Here is a 22,186-nt window from a genome sequence, read left to right on the forward strand (position 1 = left end):
AGCATGGAAAGGAGATTCAAAATAGGAGTGAAAAAAGCCTCTAGGGAAAGGAAGGAAGACCCTTCAAGATTGTTTCAGGCCTGGGTGCCTTGTGCTTTGTGACTACCCACCAACACAGCTGCAAGAAGAAAGGCACGGTGTATGCACTTTTGTCTCCCCTCAGAGAAGGAAGAAGAGGTTGGAAGTGCTGCTGCTTTGCACTGTGATTTTTCTGACAAGGCCAAGACTTATTTTTGTTGAACCTGGGTTCCCTCTGCTCTAAATATCGATGAGTTTGTGGGGACCTTTCTGGAAATTCCTCTCCAGGCTACTCTGCACTTGAAAGGAGGAAGAAGGGGTTACATGGTTATCCAAACATGTGCACAGTAGCCCTCTTCTTTCTTGCTTACTTTTTCTCTTTTTTAAACATACTGTATCTCATTATCTGGCAGATGGTGAGGAAGTACCCATGGTCCAGCACTGCTAAACAGAAATGACTACCATCTCATAGGGATCACAGAGACCTGGTGGGACTCCTCCTATAACTGGACAACCAGTATAAATAGCTATACCCTGTACAGGAGAGATCGTGCTGAAAAAAGGGGCAGGGGTGTAGCTCTCTATGTGAAGGAGAGCTACACGTCCCTACAAGCTGAGATTGGCACCCAAGGAGGACAATGGGAGATCCTTTGGGTTAGAATACGAGGGGAATGTAGTGAAGGGGATACAATGGTAGGAGTCTACTACAGACCTCCAAACCAGGAACGAGTGCTTGACAAAGAATTTGCCAGAGAACTAGCTGAGACTTCAGTGGGCATCTTATGGGATGAGCACACGGCCAAATCCGATCAGTCACAAAGCTTCCTTACATGCATGGATGAGCTCTACCTGTCCCAAGAAGCTTATGGGCTGACAAGAGGCAAGGCGCTGCTGGACCTGATACTGTCCAAAGGGGACGAACTAATCAGCGACCTAAGAATTGAAGGGAAGGGGATGTCACTGGATGACAGTGACCATGAGTTGATCACTTTCACTATCCATCGCAAAGCTAGCAAGACACAGCAATGCAGTAGTCCTTGACTTTAAGAAAGCTGACTTTCATAAGCTCTGGAGACTTGTTCTTGAGGCCCTGAGGGGCCATGATTTCACAGGGAAGGGTTGTTCATGATCAGTGGTTGCTCCTTAAGGAAGCAATCCTAGAAGCACAAGGGGAGTCCATCCCCACACATGGGGAAGGTGGTAAAAGGTCTCAACAACCTCCTTGGCTCAGCAGGGAACTCAGGGACCTCCTACATCTAAAAAGAGAGGCGCATAATGGATGGAGGACAGGATACACCACTAAGGAGGAGTACGCTGCACAGGCCTGCACCTGAAGGGACCGAACTAGAAAAGCTAGTTGCACGTCCAAGGCCGCAACTGAACTCCATCTGGCTACACGAATCAAGGACAATAAAAAGTCCTCCTTCAGATATGTGGGGAGGCGAAAGAAAAACAAGGGCAACACTGAACCCCTGCTAAATCAGCTGGGGCAGCTGACTACTGACAACCCAGGAAAAGCCAATCTGCTTAATGATTACTTTGCGTCAGTTTTTCATCAGCCCAAAGGGACCACCCTGCCTAACATGATGCAGGATGACTGGGGTGAAGATGAATATATGCCCACCAGTGGCGTGGATTTTGTGAGGGAGGATCTTGAGAGGCTGGATCCCCATAAATCAGCTGGTCCAGATAAGTTGCACCCAAGAGTGCTAAAGGAACTAGCAGACATCATAGCACAGCCACTGGTGAGGATATTCAAGAACTCGTGGTGCTTGGGTGAAGTATCTGAAGATTGGAAGAGGACCTATGTGGTGCCCATCTTCAGGAAAGGGAGGAAAGAAGACCCAGGAAACTACAGGCTAATCAGTCTGATGTCAATCCCTGGGAAGATTTTGGAAAAAAATTATCAAAGAAGCTATTCTTGACAGGCTAACAGATGGCAACATTTTGAGGGATAGCCAGCACGGGTTTGTTGTGGGTAGGTCTTGCTTGACCAATCTCATTTCCTTCTATGACCAGGTGACGTGTCACCTGGACAAGAGGGAAGAGGTTGATATCGTATATTTGAACTTTAAAAAAGCCTTTGACCTTGTGTTCCATGATGTCCTCATGGAAAAATTGAGCAGCTGTGGCCTCAACTACTCCACAGTCTGATGGCTGGAGAACTGGCTCTGGGGTCAGACCCAGAGAGTGGTAGTTGATGGAACAGAATCAATATGGCACTCAGTGACTAGTGATGTCCCCCAAGGCTCTGGTTTTGTACCTGTACTCTTTAATGTCTTCATAAATGATCTGGACACTCGTGTCAAAAACAGACTGCCCAGGTTTGCTGACGACACCAACCAGGTTTGCTGACTTCCCACTTTGGGGAAGAGTCTCCATACTTGAGGATAGGCTGATGATCCAGGCTGATCTCAATAGGCTTACAAAGTGGGTGGATGAAAACCTGATGCCATTCAGTACAATGAAATGCAAGATGTTCCAGCTGGGGAATAAAAGTCCACATCAGGCTTATAGGCTTGGCAATGCTATGCTTGATAGCACCATGACCGAAAGAAATATGGGAGTCATGACCGACCACAAGATGAATATGAGTCACCAGTGTGATACCACAGCTGGCCAAGCGAGTAAAACTCTGGCTTGCATCTACCAATGCATCTTGATTAAGACCCAGGATGTCATCATCCCACTGTACTCTACAGGCTGCATCCAATTCTGGGCTCTACAATTAAGGAAGGACATGGAGAAGCTTGAAAGAGTCCAGAAGAGCCATGCGCATGATCGGAGGGCATGAGAACAGGCCTTATGAAGAGAGGCTGTGAGCTACAAGACTCTTCAGCCTGGAAAAGTACAGGCTTGAGTCACATGGTGGCAGCCTATAACTACAAAAGGGGTGTGCATCAGGATCTCGGGGAACACCTGTTCACCAGAGCACCCCAGGGGATGATGAGGTCCAATGGTCGCAAACTCCTGCAAGACTGTTTTAGGGTAGACATAAGGAAAAACTTCTTTACTTCCCAAGCCCCCAAGGCCTGGAACAAGCTCCCCCCAGAGACGGTGCAAGTACCTATTTTGAACACTTTCAAGAAACATTTGGATGTTTATCTTCCTGGGATCCTTTAACCCTGACTTCCTGCCCCTTGGGCAGGGGCCTGGACCCAGTGATCTTATGAGGTCCCTTCTAGCCCTAAAGTCTATAAAATCTATGAAACAGCTTATTATGCAGAGCTGGATAAAAGGCTGGTATCTTTTGGTGGGGAGATTTTATCCATTAGAGTGGCACTGACTTCATATAAGGTATCTTTGAATATATCACGGCCTAATTATTGGGTCAAGTTCTGTGCTCTGCTGGAGATCAGCCTAGATCAGGGGTAGCCAACCTGTGGCATGGGCAGCCTCGGTGTATGGCACACAGCAGATTAGGGATGGGACAGGCAGCACAGTGGCAGATAGAGCAGGGAGCAGAAGGCAGAGCATCAGATCAAGCAGGGAGCAGAAAGCAGAGCAGCAGCTTGGTTAGGGAGCACAGATTGTATAAAGGAAAAAGGGTCAGAGTGGCACGTGGGAAGGGTGTAGAGCTACTTTGTGGAACTCGTACCAAAAACGTTGGCCCTCACTGGACTAGATGATGCTGATAGTTTTACTGGTCCAAAGATTTCCGAATCTATGAAGAACAGGCACGCTTGTTATTGTGGGAAGCAGCCACGTATCTATCTCATTTAATGCTTGGGCATTTCAGTACTGTCATTACAAGCATGCCGCAGCACTGTGTCCAGCAGGAGGTTCATTGATGATGCCAACAGCCATGTTATCACAAATATAACATCTAGCACCATCTAGCTAATTTCTGAGTTAACTAACATCCCACAGATGACAGAGGGCAGTTTTTTGTGGCTCCATAACAATTGAATGAAAAATAGTGCTTAGCTAAGAAGAGCTAATTTTTTCACCCAGTTTTCTTGTCTCCAATTTAGAGCCCCCTTTTTAAAGTAATTTGATGGAGGCAACCTGGGAGCAGAAGCTTGGCAAACAGCTGTCTTCAGCCTCTAAAATTCTTAGCCCTGTTGGGTTATGATTTGAACAATTCTCCAGCACATTCTCTTTAACTAGAGGTGGCAGCTGTTCTATTGTTAGCTCCATGCTTCCTATGTAGTACTTAGCAACACAGAGGAAGGTGCCAATAGCATGTGGCTCCGAGAAATTAACAGATCTCTTAACTGGAAGTCAGGAGAACAATGCAGTGTCTTCATTCACTGGAAGAAGGGTGTTTGTACCCGAAAACTTGCAGGGAACAATTTTTCAAACTACTTATTTGGTCTAACAAAAGATATCACATTTACCCAAAGAACCTTTGTCTGCCTGTGTCCCCATTCAAATGTTTCTGCCATTGAAGATATTGTTGTGCTAGTTTCCTGTGCTGCTAGTGTTGGGAAATCCTGTTTATTAAGAAGCCTTTGACCCTTCATACACTGATATCACAGGTGCTTGAAGTTTTCTCCAGCTATGTCTTTGCAGACCCAAAAGCGAATCCAAGTCAGCCAAATATGAGGAGCGGAGACGGGTGTCAGAAAAAAGAAGTTTCCATGTTCCCTTTCATGTGGAAATGCACCTTCCTTTTCAAAAATGTTTTGACTAGAGTTCTGGGATAAGGGCTAATTACTTTGAAGTTGCAGGAACATATTCAGAAGAAGAGGCTAATGCAGAGGTGGGCAAAATACAGCTTGCAGACCAGATCTGGCCGTCCAGGCACTTTTATCTGGCCTGCGGCACTCCCCAACAAATTGCACCCTGCTTAGCCCTTCTGCCTAGGAGGGTGGGAGCGAGGTGCCCACGTATACACACGCCCACAACATATCCTATTGTGCCTTGCTCCCACCTTCGTGGGTGGAAGGGTCTGGCCCTGCCAGCACGCAGCTTCCAGGCAGGGCTGCTGCAGCAGCTGCTAGGGACCTGCTCGGCTTCCCTGGCATCCCGCTGTCTCTCGGCAGCAAATAGAGAAGCGGCAGAGGTAGAGGGTGGAGCATGGGGCTGGGGCTGGTAGCAGTGCAGAGCCGGCATCCGGGGGGGGCAGTGGCAGTGTGGAGCTTGGCTAGGTAAGTTGTGGGTGTAAGGGAGGGTAGGGGGTGTCAGGGACCCCCCCATACACTCCCCTTATGGCATGCAGCCCTGACAGGCAGCAACAGTAGGCGGGAGGGCTTGGGACGCTTGTGCCTGGCACAGGCACTGATGCCCAGCAGTGCATGGCTCCAGCCAGTGCTGCACATCGCAGCAAGGGGCACAGCTTCTGCTGGGTCATCTCTATTACCAGCACTCCTTGGCACACGCACACAGCCCCCACACTCGCGCTGCATGGAAGGAAAGCCCCATGCACTGGAGCTGGCTGCCTTCCCTACCCCTGGACCTGCAGGGAGTAGCACAGGCAGCTGGCTTCAGTGCATGGGGCTTTCCTCCCATGCTGTGCAAGTGTGGGGACTGCACATGTGTGGCAGGGAGCACCAGCAACAGAGATGGCCTGGTGGAGGCTGTGCAACTGTATGAAGAGCACCAACGATAGAGACTGCCTGGCACAGGCTGCACCTCTCGTCATGATGTGCAGCGCTGGCTGGAGCCACACGCTGCTGGGCACCAGCATCTGTGCTGGGCACGAGTGCCCCAAGTGCTCCTGCCTGCTGCTCCTCCATGGGGAGAGTGCAGGGGGTCCCCACACCTCCTTGCCTTCTAACACCCCACAAATGCCACACACCCACATAATGCCCCCACAACTCCCCAACATACCCTATGCCCCTCCCACACATGGCCACACCCCCTCACAAACCCTCACCATACGCGCATGGACCCCACACAATATACAAGACTAAGAATTTATTTTTTAGTTGTTATGCAGTCACCTCTATATACATGCAAACACAAATCATGGCAAAAATACTTTTTGTAATAAAATAAAAATATGTTATAGTAGGTGTTTGACTTCTAGTGTATGATTTGATTTTTTTCTGGTTCTAAGATGGCGATCCGCCCCTGAGCTAATGTGATTGTGTCACAGTCCTCTACTTCAATTGACAAAAGTTCTAGGATCACATGTGAAATACATCAGTCTTTTATTAAGCAGACTGTCTGCATTAACCTTTAAACAAACAGACTTTCTGGCATCACCAAAATTTCTTTTTTTGGTTTGATGTTAAAACACTAGTTCTCAACATTTTAAGACTCAAGGCACCCACTTAGGAAAATGCCAACTCTTAGCTTTCACTTGATTTTTGACTATGGAAAAAAAAAAGAAGCAATTCTTTCATTTCAAAGAAATCATAAAAACAACAACAGATCAGAATGGTTTTGACACTGGGGATTCCTATTTGAAACCTCTGACTATCTTGAGAGTCATGTGTAGGTGTTTGCATGCCTGATGGTACTAATATTGGGTGGCACCCTACAGCACCCCTAAAAGGATCTTCCAACACCCTGGTTGAGAATCAGTGACTACATCATTAGGAACACAAGACTGGAAGTTACCTCTTGTGTCCTCAAATCCACTTCTTGGCCATTTATTTATTTATGCTTGAGTGCTATGTGCTAGGCACTTTCCAGACATTCTAGGATGGATAGCTGTTACCCTGAAGACTGGAAGGGGGAGGTAGATCATTGGACAGAAGTTGGAGTAAGTGGAAGAATGAAGTGGCGAAGAGGGAGTTTTTGTATGCACAAAGTGAAATTAAGCGCCCCACTGGTGTTGCCTCTGAAAATCTCCTCAAAAGCATTCAGTCTATGTCACTGCCACACTTTGTAAAGAAGTGGGTTCCATATTGTTCCCAAGGTGAACATATACATAAAAAGTTAATAAATAAGATGTATATATAGCAGAGTTGCTAGGTTCTGGAAAAGGCTTTCTTTGCATCAGCCCATAACAGCAGTAGGTGGCTTTGAGAGGGCCAGACTACCAAGAGTTTGGTAAAAGCAGGGTAAGCCATCTACTTGATGGTTTGGGACTGATAATCAGCCCACAGATGTCCTGATTTGACACCCGTTCCATTAGAAAGCTCATGGAGTATCAGCTATATTTTAAAATGGTCCTGCATGGGTACTATTGCTGCCATACATGTGAGTTGGGGGATGCACTTTGCAAGTGGGGCAGTCTGAAAGAGAAAACTGAAGGTGTGTGGGGGGAGCTGAATGTTGCTGCACCCAGTATTAGCAGTGGATCCAAACATGACATTGCAGTTCCATGGATTTTTAATTTTAGGAGTGCACGACTTCTTGCATGGAATAGTACTGCTGCCTCCTTACATCTTCGATCCTTCCTTTGTGAGCCATGCAGAAGCAGCCAGAAACCTCCAGCTAGCCCTCTATCTCCTCTTCCTCCTCCTCGAGTAAAAAGTCTGCCACTGATTTCAAAGGGCACTGAGTAAGGCCAAAAACGTGTCACTAATTTTAGCAGTCCTGTATGTGGATAGATTGTTTTCCTGGGCCCTGTGGCAATTAGCTTACACCCTGAAGGAGGACAGTTAATCAGCCTTATTGCAGGATACTTAACAAATACTTTCAAAGGTATGAAAGCCTTGCTGCAGCAGCTGTCTACTATTCAGGTCACAGGTACAAAGCTGCCATGTAGGGGAGGGAGACAGGTCATGGACCCTCACAGGGGAATGGTATCCCATACATGGCCTCTGCAAATTCCATCTGCAGTGGTATATGGGGAGGGTAATGAGAGAGGCGAACAGGGCTGTGGCTGGTTGATCAGCAGGTACATGAATTCTTCAGCCAAACCCCTGTGTGAAAGGGATAAAGCAGCAGCTTGGGGGTCAGGGCAGTAGCCCAAGGAGGGAGAGGCCACACTGGGTAAGACTTTCTCTCCAAGAATCTGGCAGCATAGTGGCTCATTCTAAAGCGGTATTTGCTTGGCAGAGGCATTAGTATGGCTATATATAGATTCTCAAATGGAGGTATGAGATAATGTAAGAAAGTGAAAGTAATAATGTATGCAGTATCATTGTATCACAAAACAGAGTCCCAAGTACAAGATTTGTAATGCACAGAGACTCACTTGTACCATATGGAGACTTTAAAATTATCAACAGCAGAGCTATAAACACAGAATATCCGTTTATCATCCTCCAAATTTTGTGCAAAGAAACGCAAAAGCTTACGGTCTCCAATTACCATGAAATGGGGAGGCGGGTGAAATAATATACCTTCTTAGTGGTGACTATCTGTCATATGAGAATGAAATCAAGATATGAGTAATGGAATGGGTTGTTTGAATGCTTGTTTGGGAGTAGAAATAGTGAAGACACTTAAAAACAGTTTGAGTCAGATCTTTTGTTGGTGTAGGCCATTCAGTGCCACTGAAGACAACTGGGGTTCCATGGGTTTGCCCTGCTGAGAATCTAACTTTCCGTGCCTGCTGCATACGCATTCCCCTGTCCACTGACCTCAGCAGATGTTGGACTGGGTTTGTTGAAGCCTTGTGGTCAGGCCCGTTGAAGCCATAGCAGTATTGGGTTTTATTAGGCAAGAGTGAGAAAATCTAGACGATTGCCCTGAAAAGCCTGAGATTCTGTGCTACAGATCTCCTGTGCTGTCAGGAAGCCTGTACCTCCTGCAGACTGTTCTCTGCAGAGCATCATGGAGAGACTGAGCTGTGGGAGACAAGGGAGAAGTTGGAGGGTGGATTCATTCTGCAGGCCTCAAAATCCTCCAAGAATGTGCACTGGAGTCCCCATCACAAGCACATCCCTTGGACCACCACAAAACAGTAGCTCATCCCTCCAGGCATAAAACTTCCAAGCTCCCTTAGCTCCTAAGCAAATTATCTGTTGGAAGCCAGTTTTTTTTTAAGGGGTCGGGGGCAGCATATTTCTGAAGAATTTATAGTCACTGAAAAAATTCTGCAGCTTGATAGCAGATTATTTGGAGAAGCAGAAGGCCAAGGGTGGTGTCAGAGACTAGTTTAAGCACTACAATGGTAGTCAAGAAAGCTCAGTGGTGATGCTTGCCTAGTCTGAATTCTAAGAAGCAAGGGCAAGCAGAATGGTGTGTTGCATTAATAAGGAATGGGAAATATTTTATGTTGTGATTTGGACTGGAACTGAAGAGAGAACATAAAAAGTGAGAGAATAACATGTAACATGCTCTGACAGGTTGAACAATGATCCCTCTATAGCTTAACAGATTTTGGATCAGATCCTTTGTGTTGGATTTGTATCACTTTAAGAAAGCCACATGGAAAAGGCTTAGGGTCATATGAACAAAATGCTAAGGTTTTTTAGGCTGGGGCTTGAGTATGGAGAGAGTTTGCAAAAAAATAAGATGATTTAGCTGGGTGCAGAGATTTGAATTTTGTCATCCCTGTTATTTGGAGGTCACTGACATGTTTCCTAAATGGTATCAGTCATGCACTGTGGTTAGGGTGTTGTCAGCTGACCACCACAATCTGAGTTATGGTTGCTGGTTAAACACATTTGTGGTCTTTGGTGAGCACTGATTTCTGGAGCCTGATCCAAAGTCCTTTGAAGTCTATAGCAAGACTGCCATTAGATCAGGCTCAGGGTGACTACCACTCTGAGATAGCTGCTTTCCACTGAAAAACAAGACACCAAAGACATCTATATCATCATCTTCATAATATAATTGAATATCTTCAGTTAGAAAAAAATATATCCATCCCTTAATAACTGCAGGTCATTTCTTTGGTGGGCTGGCTACAACTAAAGAAAGATGGAAAATACCATTCATGCTGAGGTTATAACTGCATGACAAAGGGCCTAGAGAGAAGTCTTTCTGGATCATGTGAAGCTAACCGGGCTTTGCTCTTACTGAATCCTGGAGGGTTTAAGCTAAAAGCTGCTACTGCTTTTGCTTTCGCACAAAATAAAGCTGCAAGCTGAATGTAACAAGTAGCAAGGAGATGGCAGAGATATCCAAAATGCTGCTCGAGTCTGAGTGCAAATGAGATTTGATTGCCTTTCTGGAGTTGCATGATCCTTCCAATCTAATGTAAGCTGGACACCGAGGCTGATAGATTATTAGTAGAAAATGGATCTCTTCTCTTTGATTAGCTTTGTACTATGACTGCAATGGTATAGATTGATGTAAAAAGGAGGCCACGTAAGCTTTTCCTTGTACTATATTAGAAATGACAGATGGCAGGACAAGGATAAATTCTTCTCAAAAAAACAGAATTGGGGTGAAGTGAATTTGAAAGAAAAGATCAAAGGGGGCAAGGAAGAGGAGGCAATTCTCCTGAAATAAAGATGCAACCTACAGTACAGCTTCACTGACGCATTAATTTGATATGAATGAATCTTTGAGCATGCAGAAGTGAGGACTGCTTTGTTTCCATCTATTGGAAAAAAAAATTGAAAAGCCCTTCTGTACCACAGTTGAGATTCCCTTTGAACAAGATCTCTTACTGAAATGAAGGGCTGTGCTCCACTTCATATGCCAATAAATTATGAAAGACTCAGCTATTTTCCGACTTTGTATACCGCTTACATACCTACCAGAGATTGTAAAGCTAGTAGCTGTTCAGTAAAGAACAGAAACAAGTCCTTAGAAATTCCCCTTGGTATGTGGCTCAGGAGTTGTGCAAATCAGCTTAGAGGGAAGCCTTGGGGGTGAGAAAGCAGTCAGCAGTGCTGATATAGAGAAATGCTCTTTCTGCTGCCACAAAGCAATGATGAGATGCACCAGCATTGTAAAAAGCCCTCCTGACTTCATGTACAGCTGCACAGTGCCTTCCTGCCATGATTGGTACATTAATAAGAAATATCTGCCTGGTATTCCATAGATTTCCATGAGAGCAGGAGAGATCCCCATTGTTGCATAATAAAGGGAAGGTGTATCTGTAAGACAGTAAGGTGAGTGCTAAGACTGGACTAGAAAGATCCAGTGGTTTATGGAAAATAAGTTACCACTAAAAGGTTTAGTAGCAGAATTTAGTCTGTGAGAGCTGGAAAAATGGGGTTTAGGAAAGGGGAGCACAGGCTGTTCTGTCATGAGTCTGGTCCAAAGCCCAGCAGGGTTGTTGGAAATGCATGTTGGCTTAAATGAGCTTTGGATCTGACACTTAGATTCTGGCCAAAGGCTGGGGACAGGAATCTGCATCGCACAGGAGCGGTAAGATAAGGCCTCTTGTAGCATGGGTTGTGGTTCACTGCCTGGAATGACTTGGTCTTATTTTACCTAACAAATCCAGGTTGGTGCCATTGTCTCTCCAGCTATTTCCCTGTGACACTTGGTAGGTTCTTACTTGTAGGGTACTATTTTACTGTGGCATGTTAGAGGGGCTGGAGTGGATGTTTTTGTGAACCCATATGGACAAATGGATGCCTGGAAACTCAGGGGACTGGTCTTTTTGGTTTGGGAGACCCCTTCTAGTCTTCTGCTCCTATGAAAATGTAAAAACAAAGTGAGCTGTGGAAAAAATGAAACCAGGCAGTAAGTTGCCTAAGTTGGTAGCCTGGAGATCCATTGCCTTCCCATTGGGCCAGCCTGGGCAATGGGTAATGGCCACTGGCAGCAGAAAGTCAGCAAATTACCACTTCTTTTCTGGACAGAAAAGAGCCATGTAGTACCAGCCACAAAATAAATAAGGCCAGCTGGAGATAGAATGAGGCCAGGGCACCAGTAAAATCTAGTACAGTAGTGCAACATATCTTCTGACAAACGTGTACAGGCAGTCCTTCTGGCAGCCTGGTCAGAATTTTGCAATAGTCCTCTTCTGAGCATGACCAGGTTTCTTTCAGCATTTAATAGGATCGTACCTTTGGGCAGCCTGATTTTGAGATTATTAGTGAAACTTCAGTAAGCAAGAGATTTTTTTTTGTTGGTGCCTCAAGGACAACTCTGTTAATCATCTGCAGCCGTTCGGGAATTCCTCTGTACTGCTAAATATTTAATGCATTTCACCCTTTTCTGTGCCTGCAGGTGATGATAGCCAAGATCCTGAAGATGGTACTTCTTTGGTTACTATGGGCTTCTGGACCAAGTTCTGTGAGAAGGCAAATCCCAGGCACCATTCAGATGCAGAGTTTCAGCCCTCCCAGCCTAGTGACATTCTGTCATCTTGGACATCTGAACATGAAGGCACTAATGAAGGAGCTAGCATTAAAAATTCTCTAAAGAACTTCTATGAAAAATGCTGCCAGGTGCAGCCTGGCCGAGGGGATCCAACATACAAGGCAGCTTCACAGTGTCTATCCCAGAAAATTTCAGAGTTGGCCAACAAGGATGGGACAAAATATGCCTTGCGCAGTCTCCAGATAGCTCAAATGGTCTTGAACAGAGATGACATCAAGGTCTTTCCAAATCATTCCCGTAATTTTTGTTTCTCAGCCCCTGCTGATGGGGAAGCCACAATGAACGAGGGAAAGCAAATTCCTGGGCTCTCAGACGATGTCCTCCGATTCCTCTTAAAACAGGATGTGATGAAATACAGCTCCTGATGTATTTGGTTTGGAGCATATGAGCAATTAGGATGCCAGAAGAGGGTTGTCCTGCATAGAGAAAGGATCTAACTCAGGAAGACATGAATTATTTCTGGCTGGACATAAGGAAGAACTTCTTTACTGTCCGTGCCCCCAAGGTCTGGAATAGACTGCTGCCGGAGACGGTTCAAGCACCCACTTTGAATGCCTTCAAGACACATTTTGATGTTTATCTTGCTGGGATCCTATGATCCCTGCTGACTTCCGGGGTTCTTTCCAGCCCAAATGTCTATGAAATCTGTTTGGCTGGGAGTCAGTGTAACACTTTGTTTAAACTGCAAAATTACTAACCATAGCTTCTCTCCCTCTCCAGTCAGCAGCCTGTGTAGGACTTCCCTTTAAATGTTAGGGCCCTCATCTGTGGTGCTCTATTTCCATTGCTGCTGTTATCCTAACGCTTACCTTGTAGCTATGGCACCAGAGGACAAACCTTTCTCAGAGCCTGCTGTAAGATCTCTCCATACACTGGACAACAAGAGATGCTCATATGGAGCTACATTAAAGAGTTCCAGTCATTTCTGTTTGGCTATTTCTGGAGTTTGCTGCTGTTCAGTAAGTGTTTGAGGGTCAGCTTGATCAGGTCTTTTACCTCCAACATTTGGATACTAAGGGCCAAATCCTATTTTACATATTAAGTGTCTAAGTGTCACCCTATTCCACTCTGCTTAAGTCCCTAAAGAATCGTTAATACATCAGCTTTCTTAATGCCATCCTTTTAGCCTTAAAGACTAAGACAAAAAACATGGGGGAGAAGGACCCACTCACCCTCCCACCTTTGGCATTTAACTGTTTTCAGAGACTCTAGCAGGGTGGAGCTGGGTCACACTTAGGCACCTAATGGGTGCAGTGGGATCTGGCTTTAAATTCTCAGCTTTGCATCATTGTTTGCTTCCAGCAACCACAGCTGCTTAGCTTGTGCCTGGAGCAGTGTTGCCCTTATACTTATGATAACAGCTAAAAGTGCCATTTGTAGGAGCAAGAAAAATGCTGATTGAAAAAATCCAAGCAGATGTACTTTCATGATGTGTGATAGATCTGAGTAAAAAACACTTCCAGCTCCCCAGATGCACAAGAGATAGGGGATTGATTCCCTCCCCCTCCCAAAATGAACTGCCTGCAATAGATTTAAAGATGGGGAAGCTGGTTGATGTGTCGGTGAAAGACTCAGGAAATGGGTCTAGAGGGGTACATTCCTCATTATGTAGGTTCCTAGGGGACATCTGCCTGCTCCTCTGCTATGGTGTGCACATGCCTGCTCCTCTGCTGTGGTGAGATGCCAGATGCCCAGGGCTACAGCCATGATGAAAAGCAGAGTTAGGACCTTAAAATGCATCAGATCTTCAGCTGGTACAATTCACTGTAGGCCCACTGACTTCATTGCAACCACAACAATTTCTCTAGATGTCTTTCTGGCCCCCTTGACTTCAAAGAAGCTGGTGGTGACTGACAAGTGTCTTCACCCCAAATGTTTAACAGGGAGGAGAGAGTTAACATTCTTTGCTGCACACAACCCATTCTCATCGACTGTTCTTTGCCACTGATATGTGGAAGACCAAGCAACTGCTTCTGTTGCGTTTTGGCAGACAAGGGGAAATAGTACTTTTAAACTCTTTTCTCCATTATGTTTGTGTTTGTAGGTGTGTGTTTTTTTTGGGTGCAATGTTAGCAGCTGTTCACCATTGGTTCCAATTGTGGTTCATCTCTTCCTCTGGTCTGCTGCTGCCGTCATCCTGAATTCTTTGCCACCCTAGTTTTACTCAGGCAAGATGTCAACTAGGTACCCAACAGTTACAGATGTTGGGTTTTGATTTGCTTTGTTGCATTTTCGCTATTTGTCACATGACTCTGAAAGGTGATATGAAGCACAATTGCCCTAGTGACTGTTTTCATTCACTGGTTGCAGTCTGCCCACCTGCTGCTTTTACACTCCCTGGACCTTGATTGTTTTCCTTGGGGAATTTTTGGGGCCCAGTTCTCTTCTCCTTTGTACTGGTGAAAACCAGGAATAACTCCTGAGAGAACTTATGCAGTTATGTTTTGTAGGTTTGTGGGAGGAAGGGAGAAAAATAGGACTCCCAGGGTGGAGGGAATACAGCATCAGGCCTCCCACTGAAACCTTTGTTGGGAATGTGCTGCTGTAATGCATGGTTTTAGTTTGACCTTTACCTATGATGCAGGATGTAGCACTACCAGACTGAAAAATCTTTTGATGTTTGCTTTGCCCTTTGAAATGTTGGCTGGTCCTGGTTAAACAGAGCTTTCTATCCTAGCTTCAGACAGATCATCAGTCATTTAAGGCTGTTATTTATTCAGTCACTGTTACGTCTTAAAGTTTCTGTTTCTGAAAATTATGCTTTAAATCTGTTTAAAAAGGCAGTTGGATGAAATGCTGTATATTTAAAATGATGCATGTTTTTGCCTGGCATGACTAACCTTGTAGATTTTGCTTTGGTTTTTACTATTTATATATGCTTGATTTATGTACATTTCTGGAGCAGGTTACTCAGACAGTTTCACTTATATCATTCACCTGCTTCAATATCTCGTTCTGAAGGACTGGCAAATTGCTGGAATACTTGGATCACAAATCCTGCAGGAAAAAGTTTCAATCCAAAGAAAAATAAAACAAATTTGCTAAATCAGTGATTCTCAACCTTTTTAGACTCAGGGCACCCTGGATAGACTTGAGGTGCTCCTTAAAAAGTGCCAGCTCTAAGTTTTTACTCTTATTGTTTTATAGTTTAAAAAAAAAAAAATAGATCAGTTTTTCAGTTGCAAAAGCCTCAGAAAGACCACAGCTATGGATTGCTATTAGAAATCTGTGGGTTTTTCTTATGAATCATGTTTGCACACCTAGCAGTGCTAACATTGTGTGGCACCCCACGGCTCCCTTGAAAGGATCTCAAGGCACCCTATGCTGTTGTGGCACCTTGGTTGAGATCACTGTGCTAATTTTTGTTTTCTAATTGCTTCATAAAATTATTAATTTTGATTATGTTATGTAAATCATTTAGAAAACTAATATTTCTGATAGATTTTCAGAAGGAGTAAGTGCCTAAAAAAAGCACAGAAGCATATAGTGGGTTATTCAGAAGTGCCCAAACAGATTAGATCCCTATCTCCCATTGAAATTCATGTTTGGTGTCCTAAAATCTTGCCTTGTGAGCTTAAAAATCTCTCATACTCCTGCTTTAAAATGCAGTGTTTTGTATATGGAAAAACACTTGCTATCAAGAGGAGTTTACATCACTAGGATTTTTTAGTTCAGTCATTTTTATTAAGCTTAAACAAGAATGCTTTGCAGAGAATAAACACATCATTCTTTCCCCACTTGGTGCTAATTAATTTTTTACTAACCTATTCTGGAACCTACTGTATGCACTTCCACCTCTGCTGAAAGCCAGATCATATGCATTACTCATTTCCTGATAAACATCTATTCTTTGCTCCTTCAAGAAACTGAGAAACAAATGCATCATTCCTTTTTGTTCAGGGATTTAAGCAAAACTCCCTAACTGCTTTGCACATTTTTTTTACTTAAAAGAAATGGAATCCTGTCTGGCCTTTCACAAAGCTGGAAAGAAGAAATTGCAGTAATAAATATTATCGCTTGTGAGCAATGGCACATATGTCAGCGTTTGAATTTCACAAGCTGATTTGCAAGTATAACTAGGATGGGTTATGTTGAATGGACCAAGTGGTTTCTTTTATATCCTTGTAGTTACTGTATTAAAATCTTCTGGGGTTTTTATTTGTTTGACTTTAATTGTTGGAGGTTTCTTTAATTATCTGGTAGGGAATTTTACTTAGAAACCAATTCTGACACCTTTACTGACCTGATAGTCTTAAGAATTTCACCAGAGTGATCTCAGAGTAAACTATTCACAGGGGCCATTTTTCCATTCCACTAAGACCCCTTTATACCACTCCAGCAATACAGAGAGGCCTAAAAGAGAACCAAAAGAGCTTCCTATACTAATAGGCATAATGGATGTAGAGCTGCCAGAGTTCTGTTGTAGGTGCAGATCACTAATGCAATCATTCCAAGGCTCCATCCCACCTCAGTCCCACAGTGCATCTCCGTCATGGAGTAGGTGGACTGTCGAGTCTACTTTTCTGCTCCCCACTGCACCGGGACCAAGTTTGCCTGGAGCTGCTGACATTTACAGATAGCGCTGCATACAGCGTGGCATTCACACATGCACTATTTTCTCCCATCTACTCCATCCTACAATCGGTAGCCAGCCTGTGTCAGAAGAGACCTAGCTGAGAGTTGCATGCCAGTATGGGGGTTGAGGTAATCTAGCTTTAGCAGAACTCTAGGACTTGGAAACATTACCAGGGCCCAGAAGAAATCATGTGCCTACCTGAGACGGGCATTCTTGTGAGACAGAGAACACAGCTTAGAGACAACAGCTCATAGAGGAAGTTCTGGGAGGTCACCTGTCTCTTTCCAACTTGGAGGAATCCTGTGCAGCACAGTCCACTTCCTGAGATTCTTTCTCTTCTCATAGGCTTGCTGGCTCCTTCTGTGCTGTGGGGTTTCCTTTGTCCTGGGCTTCTCTCCACACAGGTTATAGGTTCCCTTTGTCTTCTCCAGTTTCCTGCTGCCCTTCTCCCTAGGCCAGGCTCTTCTATGCTACCTGCCTTGTGGGTACCTCTGGTCTCCCATGGTTTTCATTTTCCTTGGGCTTTGTTCTCTGGCCTACTAGGAACTCTAGGGTCCCATTTTATTTCCCTGTTTGTGGTCTGACTTTCTGGCATACCCCTTCCATCCTGTACATCACTCTGGAGTTTTGTCATTGCCCTTCTCTAGGGTTTCAGCCTTCTCTTCAGGCTTCTTGGACAACTCCCAAACAAGTCCTTCCTTTCTTCTCTTTTAACCACCATGGTTAAAAGAGCTGCAGCCCTCGGCCACACTGCATGTCTGAGAGAAGCCAAGAGATGTCATCTATCCCCAACAGTTGGAGAAAGAAAAGCAGAGGGTGCAGAAGAGGCCTAGACATTGTCTCCCTGCACCAGATGCTAGGACTCTCACTGAGAGTTTGAGAGCAGCAGGGCTCCATGCTCTCATCCCTTCTCTGCCTATTTCCAGCCCTGCTCTAAATTTACCTTTTTTTTTTTTGCCTGAAGCAGGAGGTCATGGCCCCCAGAAGGAAGTCTAGCACTTGCCCTTCTTTCTGCACTTAGCCTCCTAGAAGACTCTGGGGCCTCTTGATTGTAGTGTGATCCAGCTTGGGAGTCAGTCACCAACTGGTGGTTGAGGGCTATGGTGTTCCCCACATATCCTTTGCCAGGGATTTGTAATGCAGTAGCCAAACCCAACTTTTCATTGGTATTATGACATCAGACTCATGGTCAGCCAATCGTTATGGGAGATGTCTGTGTGGGGCTGGGGCAATGTATCAGGGATACATTGAAGGAAGTAGAGAGTTCCTTGATTGTGTGGGTCTTTTAGCTCCTTGCTCCAGGTAGGGGAGGGGGCCCAGTGGTACAAGGAATGCATAGTAACTCCTCTGGCATCAGGTGGGGGTCACAGGACTATCAGCAACTTCTCATCACAAGGAGTGAGAGGGAATTATCTTTAGACTAAAATCTCCTAGGAAGGCATTCCAGGGAAGAGGGGAATTTTAAAAGGAGGGTGGGAGGCATAGCTGGGGTATGACCTTTTTACAGTGCTTCTTTAGGATGAATAAGGGAAGGTGAGAAATTTTTCTGCTTCCTTTTCTATAGAGACAGAGCCCTATTGACATCATGTAGCACAGCATTCCACAGGTTTGGACAAACTGTTTCTTTGGCCCTGTTTGCACCTCAGCAGGTATAGGTTGATCCCAATTTAAATAGGACACGCCTGGCTAAGTCTTACCTGGCCTGGTTCTGCAGATTCCTTTCACAGGTTTGTCTGTCTCCTCTCACAGATAAGCAGACTGAACCCTTATTGGGCTCTGCTCAGCATTTCTCCAAGCTCTGGAGCTCTCCCTGCCTCAGGCCTTTGGATAGGAGGATCTTTTGGGGTCACCTCCCTTCATCGACAGGCTCTTCCAGAGACATACTGGAGAGCACAAAACTTTCTATAGGGAGCTGAAGTGGCTCAGGGCAGTGTAATTAACAAGAGGAGGCCAGTGGCACTGAGCAGGTGGGACTCGGGGAGCTACTAAATTCATCCCCTGCTCCGTAAAAGACATGACTGGACAAAGTTTTTGCACTGATACCCGCCCTTTGCTGTAGCCTCTTGGGGGTAGCTCTGAGGGGACGGGAACTTAGACCTCTGCCTGCAGATTCTGACCTCACATTGGCATTTGGTACCTGGAAACTCAGACTCGAACTTGGCATTTCAAAACTCAGACTGGAGCTCGTTAACCCAGACACTTGGAAACTGAGACCTTTGCCACTTGTCCCAGGGCCTCCTCTTTCCTCAGGCCATGAACTAGCAGAAACTGGGGCCAGAACTCAGGATGCTGGGGGTTCCAGAGCCCTTCTTAATAGCCAATATTCCCTCAGCCCTGCAGGGTAGGGTATGGGCTGTTTTTCTGGCAGCCATGAACACTGGCTTGCCATGCTTCTGATTCCTTCTTGTTCCAGTTCATTGCATATGTCTCTCAAGCAGTTGTAGTTGCTTTTGTGATAGTCCTAGCTGGACCTCTGTGGCAGGGAGGCCTTCCCTTTAAAAATAGAGCAAATCTGTTTCAGCCTTTAGGAGCCAGCTGTCAAACTGTAAAGGAGAGGTGAGCCCATACACAACTCTGTCTCACTGTTTCTCAGTCAGTGCAGTGGTTCCCAGCTGCTCTGTCCCCACTGCCCAGAAGAGACATAGACTGCAATCCTTTGCTGGCATTACTGCCTTCTGGTTTGCAGTCCCACCACATGTGAAATTCTGTACTGATAGGGCCCACTAACAGTGAGCATTAATAGGGGGCGATGCATGCGCCTCCACCATTCCTTCACTATCCAGATGTGTGTGGGCCTGGGAGATCATAGACTGGAAGGGAGGGGTCACAGTCCATTAATAAAGGGAAAAGGAAATCATTTGAGGGGCCAGTGTCCCATAAAGCTCTAGGACTGAGTCCTTGTCTGCTGTCAACAGGCATATCTTGGTGGATTCCCATGCAGCTAAACACATTTATACTAGGTGAGCATTTGGTTTTCAGCACATAAAAAACAAATGTTGGAAGTGTTGCTGTGATGCTACCCTCTTGCTAAAATGATCTTGTCTGTATTGCAACTGTATGCTAGCTAGTGTGAATAATGACATCCTTCCCACTTTCAGACCTCCACCTGCAGGTCTCATGGGTACCATGTTGTTTCCTTCAAGTCCTAACTGGATTGGTATAATTTTGTTGTGCTTTACACGTGTCCCCAATAAAATATGTAAGAATAGGCATTCAAAGCCAAGACTGCTGAAAATCTTCCTAGGGATATTTGAATTTCCATGGCAGGTACAGACACTTCCAGGAACTTCTGTATGAAGCTTGCTAATGTAATGCAGGTCCTTCTCATAATTACATAGCCACTGGTCCATTATTATAGTGACTGTGCATTAGGCCTGTGCATATAGGCAGCTATTCGATTTGGCTTCGGATCCGGCTGCCTCAGATGCCAGGGATCCAATCTGGAGCTCCAGATTGGTTTCCCGCTTCGATTTGGCCGAAGCGGCTTCAAAGCTTTGGAGTTGCTTTGGAGATCCGGCCATAGGGTATAATGGGGAATCAATGAAATATCTATAACTTTTTGTTTTTAGTCTGATTTGGATGAAACTTGCAGGGATGGTAGCCTCTGCTGAGAGCATGAAGCCTGCCAAGCTTCAAGAAGATCGGTACAGGGGTTTGGGGGATACTGCACCCTACATTCTTGAAAGCAAAACTCATGTCACATGTATGCGTTACACCACAAGGGGGTGAAAATTGCAGAGATGGTGACCCCTGCTGAAGCCACGAAGCCTGCCAAGTTTTAAGGAGATAGGTGCAGGGATTTGGGGGGAACTGCACCTCAAGCTGCTGACAGGCAAATCTTGTGACATGGGTGCTTGTGCAACTGACTGTCTCTGTCTTGGGGCCGTTGATTGAATACAGACAATCAACTGCCCCAAGACAGAGACAGTCAGTTGCACAAGCACCCATGTCACAAGATTCAGCAGGGGCTAGCAGGCCTGCAGCTTTCACCCTGCTGCGCCCTAACACACACAGTGTCACCCATGTCACAAGTGTTGCTTTTCCGCAGCTTGAGGTGCAGTTCCCCCAAACCCCTGCACTTATCTCCTTGAAACCTGGAAGGCTTTGTGGCCTCAGCAGGGGCCACCACCCCTGCAGTTTTCACCCCCCTGTGGTGTAACACATACACGTGACATGAGTTTTGCTTTCAAGAATTTAGGGTGCAGGTCCCCCCAAACCCCTGCACCTATCTTCCTGAAACTTAGCAGGCTGCGTGCTCTCAGCAGAGGCTACCACCCCTTCAAGTTTCATCCACATCAGACAAAAACAACAAAGTTATAGATATTTCACTGATTCCCCATTATACCATATGGCTGGATCTCCGAAGCGGCTCTAAAGCTTTTCCGAAGTGGCTCAGAAGCTCCAAACCGCTTTGGAAAGCCTAAAGAAGCCAGCGCTTCGATCTGGACATGCTGCTTCGGTGTCCGAAGCGTCTGAATCTTCTCTGGATCTGAAGCATGGTCTGAAGCCTCGCACAGCCCTACTGTGCATTGCTGTTGCCTGTGGTAACAGTGGAGATGCTGTGGCACACATCAAAGTAGTGAGCCAGATCCTTGGTGGATGTAAATCATTACTGTGGTATTGAACTTGATGGGGTTATATAGATTTCCACTAGCTGAGGTTTTAATCTCAGAGTAATAGCATTCAGGAGCTACTTCTGTGGTGCTAAGTAGCTTTTTCAGTCCCTGCTGCTGCACTGGTAGTGTCCAGTGCACAGAAGGGGGAGATACTGTTGCTATAATTGATGTGGCTGTGACAGGAAGGTGTTCAGAGGATGGCATGAACAGCTGTACAGTTTTCCTTGTCTGCCTTGGCTGGGACTCAGGCAGTTAAATGTTAGATGCCATACAAACCATTTGAGCTGTCAGTTTCGATTAAACGCATTCCCACCTGTAAAAATATGAGAGGTCAAACCAGGGCCTCATATCTGAGTCCCTTGAGGTCCAGTCCTAGGTTCAGAACAAAATTGGGTTATTTTCAGATTGGCTCTAGAATGTGATCTCCCAGTCTGATTTGAACACGGCCAACAACTCACAAAAACAACTGTGATCACTCAGTTCAAAATGATGGGATCTATCACTTATAGAAGAGACCCTGCTGACAGCTTCTGGGAATAGCCTGCCCAATTTCAGCACCACTGATGCCAAGCCTAACTACCCTCTAACCCAGGGGCAGGCAATTATTTTGGGCAGAGAGCCGCTTACCCAGTTTTGGCAGGCTGTCGAGGACTGCATAGGTACCCCCACCCCTTGACAGGTGCCCCCGCCGTCACCATCTTGGGACCAGTGTCCCAATGTCTTTGGTCCCAAGATATAGGGACATTGGTCCCATGTCCCAGGGCCAGCACCGGTGGGGCCCAAAGCGGGACACAGGCTGGCAGGGGTCTGTGGAGCTGGGCTGGGCTGCACAACGCGGGGATGTCCTGAGCAGGCACAGGTAGCCCCAGGCAGGCTGCAAGTGGCTACAGCGTGGGGCGCT

The 22,186-nt window shown here is 45.7% G+C and overlaps 1 protein-coding gene across 3 annotated transcripts in view; it reads left to right on the forward strand.

Moving 5' to 3' along the window:
- SHLD1 (shieldin complex subunit 1) overlaps positions 1-22,186 on the forward strand; it is a 105,619-nt gene that overhangs the window by 69,424 nt on the left and 14,009 nt on the right. For 2 of the 3 annotated variants that reach the window (XM_025202105.1, XM_025202110.1), the window contains exon 3: positions 11,941-16,260. In XM_025202105.1, coding sequence (XP_025057890.1) covers positions 11,941-12,458 — 518 coding nt within the window. In that variant the 3' untranslated portion in view covers positions 12,459-16,260. Of the gene's footprint in view, positions 1-11,940; positions 16,261-22,186 lie in introns of those variants that run through there. The other variant, XR_003093662.1, reaches the window with a different exon arrangement.

Source organism: Alligator sinensis, unplaced genomic scaffold, assembly GCF_000455745.1.
Source record: "Alligator sinensis unplaced genomic scaffold, ASM45574v1 scaffold140_1, whole genome shotgun sequence".
Classification (NCBI taxonomy): domain Eukaryota; kingdom Metazoa; phylum Chordata; order Crocodylia; family Alligatoridae; genus Alligator; species Alligator sinensis.